Genomic DNA, 20930 nt, shown 5'->3' with positions numbered 1-20930 from the left:
TATTGGATATTCCACATTATCTGCTGCTGTGTTGAAAAGAAAGGGGTACAGGATGTGTGTGAGGAGGATGCTCAAATCACTTCCTGACTTTGTCTTTTCTACAGGGGAAAAATTCTCATTTCTCTGCAGCAGCATAGCTGAAAATTAGAACCAGCTATATGAAGATTAATGAGCACTTAGCCATGTTCGACATTTGTTGAAAATCCACCACCACATCACCCTTTTTCATTGTAATGTCACTAATGTAAGTGTTGGCATTTGCAAGAATGATGTGGCACAATAAGCATGAAGCAAGTACATTTTACCTTTTGTATTAATGTGCTCCCAAGAGCTCTGTTCTGGTTCTGAGGAATCCAAATTAGTTTGTGTTCAGTTGATCCAATTGTGATGCATAATGTAAACAGCTATTTTACTGATGCAAAATCCTGGACAGACTGTGGCAATGAACTCTCAAACCACCGTTAATCAGTCCAACTGATGGACGTAGATTTAATCTTTACTGGGAAAATACCAATGACTGTGAACAAACATTACAATCTTGTTCAACATTCTCAATTCTTTCTCGACACCACAGCTGGTCTTTAAAAGCAGAAAGTACTGGAGAAACTCAACAGGTCCTGTTGCATCTGTCAAGGGAGAAAGAAGAAGTGTTTTGTGTCTAATATGACTCTTCAGAATTGGAGAGAGTAGAAATGTGATCAGTTTTATGCTATTTAAAATGGGGACAGGTACCAGTGTGAGAAACGCAGCTCACAGTCAAACAATTTAGTCATCAAGTTCTGAAGGAGCAAGATATTTTATTTAACATTCTTGCAAGACCGGGTGCCCAAAAAAAAGGCACACCTTACATCGATTTGCAGCACAATTTTATACTTTTTTTTTTACAAGCATTGTAATAGCTTTGCAATGTGTTGTTCTCCCCTAATTGGTGGTCCCTGTCCCATCTATGTGTTGTCATTCCCCTATTGGCTCAAGGTGCCCCAAGTTTCCATCCCCTCTACTCCCCATCCAACAATGTCTCCTGTTATCACAAGAGTGCATTAGTAAACTCATCCATCTTACCTAACACTGTTACATGTCCAGTTCAGATTGGCGGTAATCAATCTTTTGCCAACTTAATCACTGCTGTCCCAACTATCTCAATGACCTTTTCCCCCTTTTATGCTCAGTTGTAGAAACAACACATCTTGTATACCATTTGCTTTTACAACCTGGACCTCGTACATTCCTTCAGGATGTGGTGTATGCTTCACTGCACACCACACATCTGGTGTTATTCCTACACCACAGGCAGTCTCTTTATTGTCCCTGACTATTGCTCTGTTAGCAGCAGCGAATTTTATGTCCTATGTTTGTGACTAAAATCACAGTTGTTTCCATAATGTGGGTTATCAATGTGCCTGACTATATCCAGTCTACCTAACTTTAGGCTATTTTTCTATGGTGTACAGATATATGTGTTAACAGCATCTTTACCTGTTGCTCACACCAGTGAAGCTAAATAGAAGGTTAGGGATAAGTTGAAGGTCAGGAGAGATTAAGTGACCAAGATGGAACACAATACAATGGAGTGTTACTGCTAATATTAAAGATTAAAGCAGATATACAAATAATTGTTTGGTAGTTCAGGATTCAAGTATTGCTGAAAAACGACATCTTGCCAAAGCTTTTTGGATTGCATACATCAGAACAAAAGCAAGAATACCAATACTAGGGGAAATAATAACTGAAGAGTGTACTGATTGGTTGACAAGTGGACTCTGGGTGAGAGATTACCATGGAGAATTCAGCAATTAATGGTGACTGACAATTAACTGCCAAGCATTGTTTGAAAATTTAAACTAGGCAATTTGATTTTGGTCAAGGCATTGCCCTGAGAATGAATCAGTGAGTCGTTATCATTTACTTTGCACCAATTTCATTTGAACAATGTGTTTGCAAAGAACGGGGCCTTGTGTAGATGTAACTTCCAGTATACACAAATGTACAACACTGCGAGCCTGACTGACAATCTTAAATTGGTTGTCAGTGTTAATTTTAGCATTTGAGGATTATTTAGCAAATGTTGTCAAATTGCAGGATAATATCGAATATCAAACCAAAAAGATGTTCTGCCTATCACACAAATGAGTAATCTGGAATATGAATTTCAGTGCCGATGTGCTACTAAGTATATAGGCCACATGCCCTAAAGACGGGTGGATCATATTAACAGCATAATTATTTTTTCAAATAATGTTTGGCAGTTAATTGTCTGTCTCTATTAACTGGTGCATTCCCTGTGTTAACGTCTCAACCAATCAGAGTCCACTTGCCAATCAATCAGCAGCTTTGTCTCATACAATACCAACTTGTCATTTCCCCTGACATTGGTATTTTTGTGATTGTCCTGATGAGTGCAAAATGAGAAACTTCAACATACCTTTTAGCAATACCGAAGCTGGTGTTAATAGCAGAATAAGGGTCAACGCTGTAAGCAAAACATGAGAACAAAATCCAGACTGGCATTGGGTGGGAGGGGAAATCAAAATTAAGGAGAGTTCATGGTCTGAAATTCTTGAACTCAACATCGAGTCCAGATGGCTATAAAGTGCATAATTGGAAGATGAGGTGTTGCTTTCTGTAGGTTACGTAGGGCATCACTGGAACATTACAGCAGGATGAGGACAGAAATGTGAACATGAGCAAGATAGTGAATTGAACTGGCATATGACAGGAAGTCATGATGCGGAGATGCCGGCATTGGACTGGGGTAAACACAGTAAGAGGTTTTACATTATACCAGGTTAAAATCCAACAGGTTTATTTGATAGCAAACCAAAGTTGGCACTCACAGCAGAATACAACCTTGGCACATGGAGCACACCAGAATGATAGAGAGGGGATAGCTTGATCTTGGGATTGGACATAGCTCGGCACAATGAGGGCCTGTACTGTGCTGTAATGTTCTATGTTCAAACACCACTAGCTTTTGGAGCACTTGCTCCGGAAGCTAGTGGGTTTGCTACCAAATAAACCTGTTGGACAGGAAGATCAGGGTCATGCTGTGAATTGAGCAAAAGTGTTCCCTAGAGTCTGCAATTTGTCTCCCTATTTTAGAGGAAAATGGCATTTTGAGCAATGAATACAATAGACTAAATTGAAAGAAGTGTAAGTAAATTGCTTCATCTGAAAGAGTTGATGGACCTGAGCCTAGTAAAATTGTGCAAGTTAAGCATTTAGGGGAAAGCTCTCTAATCAGTATTTGGCACTTGGGATGGCAAGGAGGGAAGAGATAAAAGGGCAGGTATTACACCACTTGCAATTACGTGAGATGGGGAAGAGGTATTTGAGTTGAGGTGTTGTGTTTCAAGAGTTTAAAAAATGTTAGTGTGATCATTAGTGAGGTCATTAGCCCATTCCAAATTGCCCACAAAGTTAGTGTTGAGTTAAAATACATTATACTGGAAAATAGTTTGCAATGCACTGTCATAGTCCTTTGCTTCCCTCTACATGTATAATCCAGCAAGGTTGTGTTCTGTTGTCAGTGCCAATTTAATCCTGTGTTACATCCATTGGATGATGAAATGCTGAAGTGACTGGTGATTTTATACACATGTATTGGTCCAGAGTCTTGACAGTTATAGATGTTAAACGAAAAGAAACTAATGCTGCCATCCACTTGCAGCCATTCAAAGCAGCCTGGAAGCATGTGCGTTTCACTATAAGTGCTATTATTATATGATTTCTTGTCATAAAAAAAACTGACCACTTTTGTCCTTTGTTACTCTCACCATGTTTTATAGCCACAGTATTTATATGGCTGGTCAGTTAAGCTTCTAAGTGGTGGAGTTTAAGTTCTGGTAATGCTGTTAAATGCCAAATGGAAATGATTAGAGTCCCTTTAGTTGGAGATGATAATTGCCTGGCTATCTGGCAGGCTCAATGTTGTCCAAGTCTTGCTGTATGTAGGTATGGACAGCTTTGGCATTATGAATGGTTTTGAATGTTGTAATTATCTGCAAACATCCCCACCAATGACTATGATAGAGGGAAGGTCATTTATGAAACAGCTGAAGGTTGTTGGAGACTACCTTGAGGCATTCCTGCAGAAGTGTCCAAGGATTCAAATAATTTACCTCCAACAACCACAAGAAGTGGAAAGCTTTCCCCTAATCATTAACTTGTTCAATATTATTGTTAAATGTGCCTTAATTCATAAACAGTCTCTCCCTCCCCTCGACTCTTGTTTGGACCAAGGTCCAGAACTGAGTGCCCCTAGTGGAACCCAGGCTGGCTACTGGTGAGCAGGTTATTGCTGAGTGTGCCATTTGATAGCATTGTCATGGACCTATTCCATCACTTTGCTGATGTTTGAGAGTAGATTGATGGGGCTAAGTGATTGGATTAGATCTGTCCTGCGTGGATCTACTGCACAATTTTCAACATCCGATAGTATAGATGCACTGTACAGCTTGAGTGGGGCATGGCTAGTTCTGGGGCGTCTGTCCATATCCGGGACATTGCCTTTATTGTAACCATTGCCTTCAGGCATTTCTTAATATCACGTGGGGAATCAGATTGGCTGAGGACAAGTATCTGTGATGGTGTGAGCCTTGGGAAGAGGCCAACATAGATCTTCTATTGTTATTTAGCTAAAGATGCTTCAGTGTCATTTGCTTTGATGTTCTAAGCTCCCCCACTGTTGAGGATGGGCATGTTTGTGGAGCCTCCTCCTTCAGTTAGGTGTTTAATTATCAGTGCAAATGACAGGACAGCAGAGCTTAGATCTGATCCATTTGTTTTAAGGAAACTGTGTTCTTTACCAAGTTAGCATCTTATTTTTAGAGCTGTCTGTGCTGCTCCTGGTTTGCTGTCCTGAATATGTCATTGGCTTTAGAATCTGGAGAATGCAGGGTGATGAGAGTGCAGGTTCTGGTGGAATATAGTTCTGTTGGTTCAAAGCACTTTGTTCAGTTTTGAACTGAATCTATCACTTTCAGTAGTGGTAGTACTATGAAACTCACCACAAATTATCTTTGTTTTGAAAATGGGACTTTGTCTTCGTAAGTATATGTGGCGGTCACTCCTATCAAATTATCATGGACAGATGCATCTGCGGCAGGAACATAAGGGCAAATAGATATTTACTTGTTGGTTCTGATCACCTGCTGTAGGCCCAGTCTGGCAGATATGTCTTTAAGGACTTGGCCAGCTGGTAAGTAACGGTGCTACCGAGTCACTCCAGATGACAAACCCACCAAGAGTATTTGCGCTCTTGCAACCACTTCTTCCACTGTGGTGTTCAACATAGTATCAATTCATCAGCTGAGGGAGGTGATAATCAACTGGCTTCCTTGCTCATGATTGACCATGAGACTTCGAGCATGGAGTCACTGTTGAGGGTTTCTAGTGCCTGTCCCTCCCAACTGAATGCCACTTCTTCCATCTCTGGTGAGTCTGCCTTGCTAACGGTGATGGAGAAGTCTGGGGCATTTGCTGTAATGTATTAGTCAATGAGCATAAATATGTAAGGCTGTTGCTTGACTGGTCTGTGGAAGAGCGCTCTCAATTTTGGCCCTAATCCCAAAGTGGTGGTAAGGATTAGTTTTGCAAGATGATTGGAGCGATCTGATTTTATTATTTCTGGTGCAGAGATCAATGCTGCATAGTCATTTGACTTTTCCATCTCTAGCAGTCAGTACTACCAAATGGCTTACTAAGACATTTCTGCTGGAAGCCACACCAGCTAAGGACAGCAGATTTCCTTTCCTGGAGGCTATTGGTGACCTAATCCAGTAGTTTCATGGTCAGTGTTACTGTAATTCTGTTATTATTAATTTAGTGAATTTAAATTCCACTAGCCATTTGCATTTGTGTATATTGTGCTAAAACAAACATGGACACTGAGGAAATTAGCTTTTTCTCTTTTATTTTGGTACTGCAGTTTTTCTGTTTTGCATATGTTCTTTCCAGCCACCCATTAGAGAGATCTCATTCCTATCACAAAATTAATCTTTAGCTAATATCTTGTACATTTTATTTACATAAATATTTTGTTTGAAAAAACAAAAATTCATTCAATTTTGGGAATAAAAAAGAACTCCTATTTATTGGAACATTTTATCATAAGTTATTGCAGTGTAGGAAAAGACAGCTGCCAGGTCTTATAAAGTGTTTGTAAGATGAGTTTTGTGGTAATGTTGATTGAGGAAGTTTCAGTCTGGCCAGGTATTCAGAGTAGAATGCAGAATTGTCAACAGTGCAGAAGGAGACCATTCGACCCATAGGCTGAAATTTTCCTGCCCTGCCTGGAGCAAACAAGGGATGGACATGGAAAGGTTCATTGACCTCTGGGCAGGATCTTACGCTTTGCTCATCCCAAAACTGTAAAAGCCCTCCTAGCAGTCTGCCTCGACTCTTTGACAGAGCACCTTACCTAGCCCTATCCCCCCGAAAACCTGTGCAGTCACCCTGCTAATCCCCCTAAATTACACCTTCATAGAATCCCTATTTGGTCACTCTCTAGCTGTTCTTATCTTACTCTTTATCTCTCTCTCTGTAGAATCCCTACAGTACAGGAGGCTATTTGGCCCATTGAACCTGCACTGACAACAGATCCACCCAGGCCCTATCCCCATAGCGTTATGTATTTACCCTGCTAAGTTTCCTGATACTAAGGGGCAACTCTAATATGGCCAATCCACCTATTCCCTTCCCCTTGGACTAAGAGAGGAAATCCATGCAGACATAAAAACTTGCAAGCTCCACACAGGCACTTGAGGTTGGAATTAAATCCAGGTCCCTGGTGCTATGAGGCAGCAGTGCTAACCACTGTGCCATCTGGTGGGTATCTTGACACTTAAGGGATAATTTAGCATGGTCAATCCACCTAACTTAACCACATCTTTGGAACAGTTCCATCGGATCACTTACACCAGCTGAGCTCGAAGACAGGAGTTCTATTTAACATCTCATCTAAAATCCCTGCAATAGTTGTCATCTTAGATTAGGAGCTTAATTCCTGAAGTGATCATCAAATTCCAGTTCAGTGCACGTAAAGGTGAGGTAGCAGTATGTTGCTGATATAATTTGATCTTGCATATTGACGATAGTGTTTAAAAACACAAAATACAGGAGCTCTTGTCTTTACTGTTCTAAATAGCTACATGCACTGATACCAATTGCATGTAATTGGTTGGGGACAGGACTTAAGCCCATCACTTGAGACTCAGAGCTGATGGTCAATGGCAGTGACCAGGATTGGAACTACAAGCAGTCCCAGATTCAAGTTCCACCAGGTAAGTGCAGGTGGTCTCACAGCAGCTTGGAAATGTGAGGCATAGAAAGATGAGGAGGGAGTGGATGATGGGTTGGAGGGGCGGGAAGGTGGTGTTATGGAAGGCAGATCTTGTATGGGTGCCTGATGTAAAGTGAGGCCCACACCTGGTGGGTGACTAGCCCAACATCCCACTGTCCCTTTCCTCCTCGAAATTGAGGCCCGACAGGAAAAAGCCCTAAGTGATCATTAATTGCCTACTCAGGACTTCATTTGGGGCAAGGACAAATGGTCTAGGCCTCACTGTCTGAAAAAATTGCATACAGGTAAAGGCAGGAGAATTGGTAGTGGAAGGGTACCTGGGGAATTTTATCTCCCCCACTTGCTTCAAATAATTGGTTGGGGATGGCAAAATTCTGCTGATAGTCTACTAAAGACCATCTATTTGTTCTCCACAACACCCTACACCCCTCCTCCTCCAGCTCAGCTACCTCTGAATCCTTATCTCTGTCATATCCAAATTTGATGTTCTAAAACTCTCTTGCTATCATCCCATCAGGCGATGGGAATCCCATTGTCATAGAACAAAGAACAACACAGCACTGGAAATGGGCCCTTCAGCCCAACGAGCCCACGCCGCCATTTTAACATTGTGAGTACCCTCCTCTACCTATGACCTTTGTCTATGCCTATTGGGGAAGATTGAGGGAAGATTAATTTAGGAGCAATTTGTTACACCAATCAGCCCAACAGCACGTTTTTGGGGTGTGGGAGGAATCCGGAGCACCTGGAGAAAACCCACGCAAGCACAGGGAGAATGTGCAAACTCCCGCAGACACTGGCCCAAATCCATGTATCTGCACAGCAAACAGTGATAGTCACTGAGCTGTCATGTTGCCCCTCAGATGATCCAGTTTAAGTGTATACTAACGACGTGAAGCACTAGGCAACTCTCAAAGCAACATCCAAGAGCAGCCCTCGCACGACCCACCGCATGTATGCCCCTTGTTGGACAACAAGGAGGACCGAAACACCTGTGAAGTAAAAGAAAAGACACCAACAAACATGCAAAACTTGGACAGACATTTAAGGAATCCCCAGAAGCTCAGAAGTAAGACGAGTGAGCCATGAAATATGTTGGAAGGTCCATAGGAATCAATCGATTCCCAGGGACGTCCCAAGGCTCTTGATCTTTATTTAGAAGTCTCCTGTATCCCTCCATCTCTAGTCCGCTCGTGTGCCTATCTAAGTAAGCCTTAAACAACTCTAGCATGCCTGCCTCCACCACCCTACTTGGCAGTGCATTCCAGGCCCCCACCACCCTCTGAATGAAAAACCTCCCTCTAACAGCCGAATCATGTTCCCACAAAATCCCACTTGCCTACAACTCTAGTCTCACCGACATACATTGAGTCTAGTGCTTCAAATTGAACATGATCATCTTGTTTAAATCCCTTGTTGTCTCATGCCTTGCCATCTACAAGTCTCCTCAAGCAATACAAGCACTGCCCCCTGCTTCACTTCATGCACCAAATTCTTTCGTTATGTCAATTCATCTTTCTTGTGCCCATCTCTTCCTCTGTCCTATCATTGTTGACCATGATTGCAATGGCCTTCAAGGCTCTGGATATCCTCCATAGACCCCCTCATTTTAGCTTTTCTTTTGAGACCATTCTTAAAGCCCAACTCTGGCCAAACTTTAGCCCCCGACTCCTAATGCCTCCTTTGGCTTAGTCTCCATTTTTTGATTATTCCTCTGCAGGATGCCTGAGCATGTTTTTCCTCATCAAAGATTTTGTCAACTCTAATTCTAGGTTCCTTATTTGTTGGGAGAGCAGGAGAATTTTTTTTAATAAGCTAAAGCTTCCCAAAGGCTCCATTAAAGTACGGCAGAATACTTTTTTCAATTTATGACTAAACTGATGCAATTTCAATTATTGCACCAAGTATACCCTACACTTCAATGAAACCATACCTCCCGTTTGTTTAGTAATGAAGAGTGGAAGATGTTTTTCAGGAATCACAAGTTTTTACTCAGGGCTCAGTTCTGAAATTTTCTGTTTTCAAAATGATGTGGAACCACGTGGTGATGAACTGTAGCTTAACCATACTTAATTGAGTCTGAGTCTGAGTCTTCATCGCAATGGTTGCTGCTTAAATTTTGTCCATTATAACTTGAAAATGCAGGTCAGTTGCTACATCACGATCTGTATGAATTGCCTTGGATTAAAAAAGCATTGACAGTCAGGTTGCATTTCCTTCCTTTCAATTTGCAGCACAACAACATATCCTGCAAGGTAATCTGAATGGTTAACCAATAAATGCAGTGTTACCCTCATTACTAGCACTAATTAAAAACAGATGTTCCAGTACAGTGAACATGGAACTACCATGGAGTAATGTTCTCAGCCAGAAATCAGAAAATTTACTTTGAAATTTTAGTTAAAATCTGTAAAGGCAGTTGCTGAGGAGGATAATTGAGTAGACTCTGAGAGGCTATTAATGTTAGCAGACACCCTCCTGTCCCTGTCCCCCCCCCCCCACCCCCACCTCCCTGCAACCACTCAGCTCACATATTAGATGAACAAATCTGTGGTTTGCATTAAAATCATGGAAATGATGATGTAGTATCTCTTGTCTATTTTGACTCCAGTGCAAAAGTCCGAATTACAATGTATCCATTGTTACATTATACACGCAGACAAAGAATAGAGAATTACAGCAAGGAACAGGCCCTTTGGCCCTCCAAGCCTGCACTGACCATGCTGCCACACTTAAGTAAAATCCCCTACCCTTCCAGAGACCATTTCCTTCTATTCCCATCTCATTCATGTATTCGTCAAGAAGCCCCTTAAAAGTCACTACGTATCCTCTTCCACTACATCCCCTGGCAACGAGTTCCAAGCACCCACCACCCTCTGTATAAAATATGTCTCATACATCTCCTTTAAACCTTGCCCCTCGCACTTTAAACCTGTGCCCCCTAGTAATTGATTCTTCCACCCTAGGAAAAAGTGACTGACTATCCAGTCTGTTCATGCCTCTCATAATCTTGACGCTCAACCAAGATGGGTAAGTAATTGCTTTACACTCCATTGTGGGACAAACCAATTTAAAACAGCTTGGTCGTACAACATTTGCCACATAAGAAGTGATTTCTCAGTGGGTAGTAAATTCTGATAAAGGTCTGTACCCTAGGATGAAATTATATATGTATTGATTCATCGTAACAGCACTTTTTTTTTTGACCTACCCTGCAAAAGTACTTTCTGGCTTCCACCTGATCTTGTTTTGTCCCTAAGCCCAACTGCAGACATCTGGCGTAGTAGAAAGCAGCTATGGCGATACCCTTTGCTACGTAAGATGGCAGGCAATCCGTTTCTTTTGCTATTTGTGGAATATTGTCATAGTTAGCAACCCTGTTTTAAAAATTGAAACAAATTAGTTTGGAAATGGTCCAAGTAGTAAAATTTAATTAAATGAAAATATCCAGTAATTAGTGGTAACCAGTTAACATAGAACATAGAACATAGAACACTACAGTTAAATGCTATAAGCCTACATGGTGGACAGCGTGCTAATTATAAAGTGACGAACAATTCCAGTCACTCAGCCTTGCATTTGCTGGATTAATAAATATCTGAATATACTGCCACATGTCACAAGCCATATAAATATCTTGAAATATCCATGTTCTATATAGGAAAAAACAAATCCACAGATTATAGTGCAATTGAAATCATTGAATCATAGAATGGTTACACCTATTCAGCCTGTCATGTATGTGTCTGCTCTCTGCAAGAGCTACTGAGCTGTTCCTGTTTCCCCAGGTTTTTCCCGAGCTCTTCCATTTTTTTTCCCTTCAGGTCATAACCACACCTAGTGTTTTAACCTTCAATTGTTTTTTTCAACATGTCTTTTCTCTTTCATCTTTAACTCCACTGTTTTACACTCCTTTAGAAGCTCCTTTCCTCAGAATTTACAGGTCTTGCATGTTACTTTATGGCTACTACTTTTTAGGTAAAAGTAAACTCACTGTCTTGCTTCATTGATTTGTGATCTATGCAAAATGTACATGTTACTTTTGAAATGCAATAATTAACTTTAAGTCACTTCCCTTATCTTCCTAATGTATTTTTTTATTCATGCTGCCCACTGGTATTCTATTTTAGCTCTGCCCCTCTCCAATTCAAACTACTTGCTTTCAAACTTAACTGCTTTTTCATGTTCTGACCCTTGCAGCCTACTGTCTCCAGTTTAATTAAGTTACTCTCACTCATATTCTCACACGCCTGTTTCATATTTTACCACAATGATATTGGGAAAATATTTAAAGATATATTTGTCACGCTGAGTCCTTCCATGTAATGTGACTGCGTATTCTATCTATGTAGGGTGACTGTGTATCCAGATCTATTCATGCAAGGGCAGCATGGTGGCACAGTGGTTAGCACTACTGCCTCACAGCACCGGGGACCTGGGGGTTCAATTCCTGGCTTGGGTTACTGTCTGTGTGAAGTTTACACCTTCTCCCCATGTCTGTGTGGATTTCCTCCAAACATGTGCAGGTTAGGTTCACTGACCATGCTAAATTGCCCCTTAGTGTCAGGGGGCTAGCAGGGTAAAAATGGGGTTATGGGGATAGGACCTGGATGGGATTGTGGTCAGTGCAGACTTGATGAGTCAAATTCATCTGCACTGTAGGGATGCAATGAAGGTGATTGCACACCCAAATCCATTCACCCAGAGTGGTAGCAAACCTACGTCCATCCCTGCAGGGTGACTGCATATCCAGGTGCTCCGTGCACAGTGACTATGCATCACACTACTCTGTACTATGTTTAACTCCCTGGTTACTTTGGGAGAGGCTGTTAGTGGCTAAGTCCACGGTTGGCAAGTGGGAGGCTTTTAAGGGCAAACTGAAAAGGTTGCAGGAAAGACACGTGCCGGTAAAGAGGAAGGATGGGAAAGGCAGGATTAGAGAGCCGTGGATTACAGGGGATATTGAGGACTTGGTCAGGAAGAAGAGAGAGGCATATGTTAGGTCTAAGCAACTGGGAACGGAGAGAGCACTGGAGGAATATAGAGAGAGCAGGAGGGAGCTCAAAAGAGGAGTTAGAAGGGCGAAAAGGGGGCATGAAATTGCTTTGGCTGATAGGATTAAGGAAAATCCAAAGGCATTTTTCTCTTGTATTAGGAACAAAAGGGTGGTTAGAGAGAAAATCGGTCCTCTTAGGGACAAAGGAGGGGAACTATGCATAGAGTCTGGGGAATGGGGGAGATCCTGAATGAATACTTTGCGTCGGTATTCACGAAGGAGAGGGGCTTGGTGTCTTGTAATGTCTTGGAGGGAGTTGTAGACCAGTTGAAGGAAATATCCATTGCGAGGTAGGAAGTGTTAGGGTTTTTAGGCAGCATAAAAACTGATAAAGCTCCGGGGCCTGATGGCATTTATCCCAGGCTGCTTAGGGAGGTGAGAGATGAAATTGCTGGGCTTCTGATGCAAATCTTTGTCTCTTCTTTGGACACAGGTGAGGTCCCAGAGGACTGGAAGATAGCTAATGTGGTACTGCTGTTTAAAAAGGGCAGTAGGGATAACCCTGGGAATATAAAAAATTACTATTAAAAAAAATAGGCCGGTGAGTTTGACATCAGTGGTAGGAAAGCTGTTGGAAAAAATTCTTAGGGATAGGATGTATAAGCATTTGGAGCGTTGCAATCTGACTAGGGATACACAGCATGGCTTTGTTCAGGGGAGGTCTTGCCTTATGAATCTGGTAGACTCTTTTGAGGAGGTGACAAAAACGGTTGACAATGGACGAGCTGTTGATGCCATCTATATGGATTTCAGTAAGGCGTTTGACAAAGTCCCTCACGGTAGACTGGTAGAAAAGGTTAAGGCTCATGGGATACAGGGACAGCTATCTAGATGGATTGAAAACTGGCTAGGCAACAGGAGACAGAGAGTAGTAGTGGAAGGGTCCTTTTCTAGCTGGAGGTCTGTCACCAGTGGTGTGCTGTAGGGCTCAGTATTGGGACCTCTTCTATTCGTAATATATATAAATGACTTGGAAGAGGGTGTACGTGGTTGATCAGCAAGTTTGCAGATGGCAGGATTGGCAGATAGCGAGGAGTGTTGGTGACACAGCAGGATATAGATAGGCTGGTATATTGGGCAGATGAATGGCAGATGGAATTTAATCCTGATAAATGCGAGGTGATGCATTTTGGAAGGAATAATGTGGGGAGGAGTTACATGATAAAGGTAGACCTATTAAGAGTATAGAAATGCAGAGGGACCTGGGAGTGCAAGTACACAAGTCTCTGAAGGTGGCAACTCAGGTGGAGAAGGTTGCGAAGAAAGCTTACAGTATGCTAGCCTTTATAGGAAGGGGTATAGAGTATAAGAGCTGGCGTCTAATGCTACAGTTGTACAGAATGTTGGTTAGACCGCATTTGGAGTACTGCGTCCAGTTCTGGTCACCTTACTACCGGAAGGACGTGGAGACCCTGGAGGGTGCAGAGGAGGTTTACCAGGATGCTGCCTGGTATGGAAGGACTGGGTTATGAGGAAAGATTGGCCAACTGGGGCTCTTTTCCTTAGAAAGACGGAGATTAAGGGGGGATCTGATCGAGGTGAATAAAATAATGATAGAGTAAACAGTGGCAGGCTTTTTCCTAGATTGGAGACAAATATCACGAGGGGCCACGAGCTTAGGGTGAGGGGGGAGAAATATAATTTGGATGCTAGAGGGCGGTTTTTCACACAGGGTTGTGGGGGTATGGCATGCACTACCAAGTAAGGTGGTGGAGGCAGGCACGCTGGACTTGTTTAAGGTTTACTTAGACACATGAGCGAAACAGGGACGGAGGGTTATAGGACACGGTTTTAAATAAGGGTCAGAGCCTCGGGACGTTCCTGGAAATCTAATGCTACATGTGTTGATGTTTTGTCTCTTTTACTCCGCAGGTGTATCGGTCCACCTTGTTGTCTAACGAGGGGCACGCACACGGTGGGTCGTGTGTGGGCTGCTCTTGGATGTTTCGAGAGTAGTCTAGTACTTTGTGTCGTTTGTGTATGCTTAAAACTGGACCAGCAGATGGGCACCATAACAGCTCAGTGACTATCACTGCTAGCTGTGCAGATACGTGGATTTGGGCCAGTGTCTGTGGGAGTTTGCACATTTTCCCTGTGGTTGCGTGGGTTTCCTCCAGGTGCTCCAGTTTCCTCCTACACCCCAAAGATACTCTTAGGCTGACTGGTGTAAGAAATTGTCCCTAAATTATTCTCCCCTGAATCTGGTTTCTAATAGGGCTACCACAAGCATAGACACAGGTCAAGGGAGGTGTAGGAAAAATACATTGTTAAGATGGTGGCGTGGGCTCGTTGAGCCGAAGGACCTGTTTCCTGTGCTGTATTGGTCTTTGTTCCCTTGGGATTGAGGATGACTTTCGTATCTGTGCTGTTTTAATGCACTAGAAACCTATTTTAACAAATAAATTCAAGTAACACAATCACAAAATGCATTAAGTAACTTGCTAAATAAAACACACACAGCACATAAAACTTCCATGAGACTGAGGCTGAACAGCAGGTATGTTCTCTCACTTCTGGTCATTATATACATGTTTCTACATTATATGAGGCATGAATAGACTGAGTTGTTGACGTAGACACATAAACTCTGCTCAAGTATAGAAAATAAAAATGAATTCTACAAAGGGAATGTGTTTCAGGCAGCATTGTGTGATAATGAACTTTATGTGAAATATTGTTGTATAATATCATTCTCCACATTTATAAATTAAATTGTTAATTTCACCTTCAATACCTGGAGCTGCTTTAGTCAGACAATTGCTCCTGGCTCATGGGACTTTCTGTCCAGGAGACAGTTTGGCTCCATCTAGGCACAATTATATTTCAGTTATGTTGAAAAAAGATTAGTTTGATCATTCATATTACCTTTCAGCAAGTTCAACAGTGCTATGGTATAGTTTACAATTGTAGAAGTAAGCAACTAGATGACCTTGAGCATAAACGTTGCCTCTGCTTGATGCTGCCTTCAGGCAAACCCAAGCTGCATGTTTGTCCTTTCGGATACCCTGCCCAGTGAGGTACAATAAGCCCAAAGCACCCTGAGATTCTAGACTTCCATTGCCACAGGCTTCGGAATGCCAAAAGAATGCCTAGAAAAAGGGAAGCACACAACAATAGTACAATCGTTAGGACAAAATACTTTAAGAATATAAGAACATAAGAAATAGGAGCAGGAGTAGGCCATCCAGCCCTTCGAGCCTGCCCCGCCATTCAATAAGATCATGTCTGATCTGAAGTGGATCAGTTCCACTTTCCCGCTTTCTCCCCATAACCCTTAATTCCCCTGTCTATCAGAAACCTATCTACCCATGACTTAAATATATTTAGCGAGGTAGCGTCCACCACTTCAACGGGCAGAGAATTCCAGAGATTCACCACCCTTTGAGTGAAGAAGTTCCTCCTCAATTCCAATCTAAACTGCACCCCCTTATCTTGATAGCAGGACTAGAGGGCACAGCCTCCTTTCTAAGCGGGAAGAATCTCTCTACCTCTACCCTATCCATCCCCTTCATTATCTTATACAGCTCAATAAGATCCCCCCTCAGCCTTCTAAACTTCAATGAGTACAGACCCAGTCTATTTAGTCTCTCTTCGTAGTCCAACCCCCTCATCTCTGGTATCAGCCTAGTGAACCTCCTCTGCATTCCCTCCAAGGCCAATTTATCCTTCCGCAAGTGCGGCGACCAAAACTGCACACAGTACTCCAGCTGCAGCCTCACCAGTACCCTGTACAGTTGCAGCAAGACCTCCCTTCTTTTATATTCTATCCCCCTCACTATAAAGGCCAACATTCCATGCGCCTTCATGATCACCTGTAGAGTGGGTTTTTGCGACTCGTGCACAAGGACCCCCAGTTCTCTCTGCACCGTAGCATGCTGCAGCTTTTCGCCTTTTAAATAATAATCCCTCCTACTATTATTTCCGCCAAAGTGGATAACCTCACACTTGCTAACATTATACTCCATCTGCCAGGTCCTCGCCCACTCGCTCAGCCTATCCAGATCTCTCTGCAGACTTTCCACACCCTCCAAGCAATTTGCTTTTCCACTCATCTTTGTGTCATCAGCAAATTTCGTCACCCTACACGCAGCCCCCTCCTCCAGATCATCTATACAAATGGTAAACAGTTGAGGCCCCAGCACCGATCCCTGCAGCACTCCACTAGTCACCAACTGCCAACCAGAATAGCACCCATTGATACCAACTCTCTGCTTCCTATCAGACAGCCAATCCTCTATCCACGCTAATACCTTACCCCCAACTCCATGCATCCTAACCTTCTGTAGCAACCTTTTGTGAGGCACTTTATCAAACACCTTTTGGAAATCTAAAAACACCACATCCACCGGTTCCCCTCTGTCTACTGCACTAGTCACATCCTCATAGAACTCCAATAAATTCGTCAAACACGACTTCCCCTTAACGAATCCGTGCTCGATCAAACCATTCTTTTCTAGGTGCCTCGCTATTTCTTCTTTGACGACGGATTCTAGCATTTTTCCAACTACAGACGTTAAACTAACCGGCCTATAATTTCCTGCCTTTTGTCTGCTACCTTTTTTAAAAAGCTGCGTAACATTAGCCATTTTCCAATCTTCCGGCACTTCCCCGGAGTCCAGCGAATTTTGATGAATAATTACTAAGGCATCCGCTATCACCTCTACCATTTCTTTGAGAATCCTGGGATGCATTCCATCTGGTCCTGGGGACTTGTCCACCTTCAGTCCCATTAGTCTGTCAAGCACTACCTCTCTAGTGATAGTAATTGCATTTAGGCCCTCATCTCCTACCATCCTTCTATCTTTAATATTCGACAAACAATTCGTGTCCTCTTCCGTGAAGACCGAGGCAAAAAACTTATTTAAAGCCTCAGCCATTTCCTCATCGCCCACCGCTAAATCCCCCCTCTCGTCCTCCAAGGGTCCAACATTCACTCTAGCCAGCCTTCTCTTCTTTATATATTTGTAAAAACTTTTACTGTCATTTTTTATATTTAGAGCTAGTTTAGCTTCATACTCTATCTTTCCTTTCTTTATCACCTTCTTAGTCATTCTTTGTTGATTTTTAAAATCGACAAAGATTTAAAAATCAACAAAGAATACTATGGTAAGCAGTTGAACAGATTTAAAATTTTTGGGCAGGCCAGGCTATGAAAACTGCAGCCTTCACATACACAAACTTGTCATTCGGGTTTAGACATTGCAGTTCTGATTATATATTATTTTAATGAAGTCAATATTTTGTACTGAATGTATTACTTTGATTTTTAAAAAATATTTCCATTCCTTTATTGAAAGAACAATTAAATTTTCATTTTTTTCTGCTGCAGTAAAATCCCCCATTTAGTGGTTGAAGGGGAAGGTATCCTCCTCATTATTGTATTCTTAACTCTGAATAATTTTCCAGGATATTGTCAGTGGTTAGGGTAGGAAAAGGTAGAACCCTACAGTACAGAAAGAGGCCCATCTGCCCATCGAGTCTGCATCAAACACAATCCCACCCAGGCCCTACCCCCATATTTCTACATATTATACCCACTAATCCCTCTAACCTACGCATCCCTGTAATTGGAACGCGTGGAGGTACATGTCATGTATAAACACTGGTATAGGCTCATTGGATTCAATGGTCAGTTTGTGTACTGTGTAGCTCGAATGTTCCACATGTCAGAGAATCATGGGCAGCCTGAACAGAATCTTTATTATGTAGGAATCTGAGCAGAAAATTATGCACCAGAAATATATATAATGTAACTTGCACATATTTGTACGTGTGCAATCAATATTAAATGTCTTTTGATCTAAAAATAACTTCTTAAAATCTTTTAATAGCATTTTATATTTGTGTATTTGTTTGGGAAGGGTTCACTTATGTTGGCGAGTGTTGAGCAGTGTCACGAGGCAGGTTTGAAGTGGGCATTGTATTTATATAGGAAGGTTTGAGATTGTGCCATATTGAAGTTTGTTATTTGAGTGTGAAATTTAACAGAAAGGGAGGTTGGAGAATTTGGACTGAGTGGTGGGGCTGACTTTAGACATGAAGGGAGTAGCACAAAGAAAGAATGGAGCTGCCGAGAGCTTGCTGGTAAATAAATGACAAGGATATTGGTGGTGGTGACTGAGCAGTAAAGTGCACTGTTTGTTTGGACAGAATATCAGAGGGTAGCAAAAGATGAGGGGTAAGGAAAAAAGTTACTCAACACAGACAGTTTGGTAAGCATAGGATTGACATATTTTGCAGAGCAAGAGTCCAGAAGGCTGCTAAGGCTGCTTTGCCTGCCCAGTGCCAGGGTTTGGAACATTTACTCCACTCTGGAGAGGGTCTTACAGCAGGAGGGCAAGTTGTTATGGTCCATATGGGTACCAACTACACGGGCAGGATGAGGAAGAGGTTCTTAATAATAAGTATGAGGAGTTTTATACCAAATTAAAAAACTAGACTTAAAGTTAATAATTTCTGGAATATCAAAGGTCACAGAGGTCTACGGCATGGAAACAGGCCCTTCAGCCCAACTTGTTCATGCTGCCCAGTTTTTACCACTAAGCTAGTCCCAGTTGCCATTTGGCCCATATCCCTCTATCCCCATAGAATCATAGAACCCCACAGTATAGAAAGAGGCCCTTCAGCCCATCGAGTCTGCATTGAACACAATCCCACTCAGGCCCTACCCCCATATCATGCCCACTAAACCCTCTAACCTACGTATCCCTGGGCATTAAGGGGCAATTTCTTAGCATGGCCAATCAACCTAACTCGCACATCTTTGGACTGTGGGAGGAAACCGGAGTACCTGCAGGATACCCATGCAAGCAACTGCTTTTAAAAAGTCAAAATTGTACCTGCCTCTATCTCTGGCAGCTCATTCCAGACACTCGCCACCCTCTGTAAAAAAAAATTGCCCCTCTGAACCCTTTTGTATCTCTCCCTTCTCACCTTAAATCTCTGCCCTCTGCTTTTAGACTCTTCGACCTTCAGGAAATTTCTTGAGCAATATGCAAATTGGCATCAGACAAATAAGATTAGAGAAATAAATACATGGCAGAGAGACTGGTGTGGGAGAAGTGGTTTCCAATCTGGCAACAGTACTGTAATAACTGGAGTTGTACTGTTGGGATGTTCTACATCTGAATTGTGCTGGGGCTGGTGTTCTAGAAAGCTGTATAACTAGCGAGGTAGAGAGGGCTTTAAACCAATAGTCGGGGCAAGGGATCAAATTTGGGAAGACGTGGCAAATCAGAGTAGAGTCAAAGTGAAAGAATATAAATATGGGAAATGATAAACTGATCTGATAGGAAGGGATAGAATTGAGCCAATTCTGCCATTCAATAAGATCATGACCAATTTTTTTATGCATTTACCTGCCTGCTCATCGTAACCCTTAATTCCTTTACTGTTCAAAAACCTGTCTTTGCCTTAAAAACATTCAACGAGGTATGCTCAACTACTTTGCAGGGAATTCCACAGATTCACAACTCTCTGGGTGAAGAATTCCTCCTCAATTCATTCCTAAATCTGTTCTCCCTTCTTTTGAGGCCATGCCCCCTAGTTCTGGTTTCATCTGCCAGTGGAAACAATCTCTCTGCTTATCTATTTACTTCATGATCTTATATGTTTCTACAAGATTTCTCCCCTCCTCCCCAATATCCATCCTTCTAAATTCCAATGAGTATAGTCCCAGTCTACTCAGTCTCTCCTCATAAACCAGCCCTCTCAACTCCAGAATCAATCCAGTGAATCTCCTCTCCATCCCCCTCCAGTGCCAGTATATCCTTTCTCAAGTAAGGAGACCAAAACTGTACATAGTACTCCAGGTGTGGCCTCACCAGCACCTTATACATAACCTCCCTGTTTTTAAACTTCATCCCTCTAGCAAACCGCATTTGGAGTACTGCGTCCAGTTCTGGTCACCTTACTACCGGAAGGACGTGGAGACCCTGGAGAGAGTGCAGAGGAGGTTTACCAGGATGCTGCCTGGTATGGAAGGACTGGGTTATGAGGAAAGATTGGGTAAACTGGGGCTCTTCTCCTTAGAAAGACAGAGATTAAGGGGGGACCTGATAGAGGTGTATAAAATAATGAAGGGTATAGATAAACAGTGGCAGGTTTTTTCCTAGATTGGAGACAAATATCACATGGGGTCACGACTAAGGATGAGGGGGGAGAAGTATAATTTGGATGCTAGAGGGAGGTTTTTCACACAGAGGGTCATGGGGGTATGGAATGTGCTACCAAGTAAGGTGGTGGAGGCAGGCAAGCTGGACTTGTTTAAGGTTTACTTAGGCACGTGAGTGAGACAGGGATGGAGGGTTATAGGAGACGGTTTTAAAAAGGGTCAGAGCCTCGGGCCGATAATGGAAATATAATGCTACATGTTAATGTTTTGTCTCTTTTAATCCGCAGGTGTGTCGGTCCATCTTGTTGTCTAACGAGGGGCATGCACACGGTGGGTCGTGTGTGGGCTGCTCTTGGATGTTTCGAAAGTGGCCTAGTACTTCGCGTCGTTGTGTGTGCTTAAAACTGGACCAGCAGATGGGCACCACAACAGCTCAGTGACGATCACTGCTAGCTGTGCAG

General features: G+C 42.5%; 1 protein-coding gene across 1 annotated transcript in view; it reads right to left on the bottom strand.

Annotated features, from left to right (window-relative positions):
- Positions 1 to 5894: 5894 nt before the first annotated feature.
- The window catches only part of lrp2bp (LRP2 binding protein), a 43687-nt gene continuing 28651 nt past the window's right edge, over positions 5895 to 20930 (bottom strand). The window contains exons 6-8 of the mRNA XM_080189398.1: positions 15222 to 15445; positions 10512 to 10677; positions 5895 to 9478 (exon numbers count right to left, since the gene is read on the bottom strand). Coding sequence (XP_080045524.1) covers positions 9413 to 9478; positions 10512 to 10677; positions 15222 to 15445 — 456 coding nt within the window. The 3' untranslated portion in view covers positions 5895 to 9412. The remainder of the gene's footprint in view (positions 9479 to 10511; positions 10678 to 15221; positions 15446 to 20930) is intronic.

The sequence above is a fragment of the Carcharhinus amblyrhynchos genome, chromosome 5 (assembly GCF_965287045.1).
Source record: "Carcharhinus amblyrhynchos chromosome 5, sCarAmb.v2.hapA, whole genome shotgun sequence".
Lineage (NCBI taxonomy): Eukaryota > Metazoa > Chordata > Chondrichthyes > Carcharhiniformes > Carcharhinidae > Carcharhinus > Carcharhinus amblyrhynchos.
The sequence above is the reverse complement of the archived record's forward strand: the minus strand, read 5'-3'. Positions and strand labels throughout refer to the sequence as shown.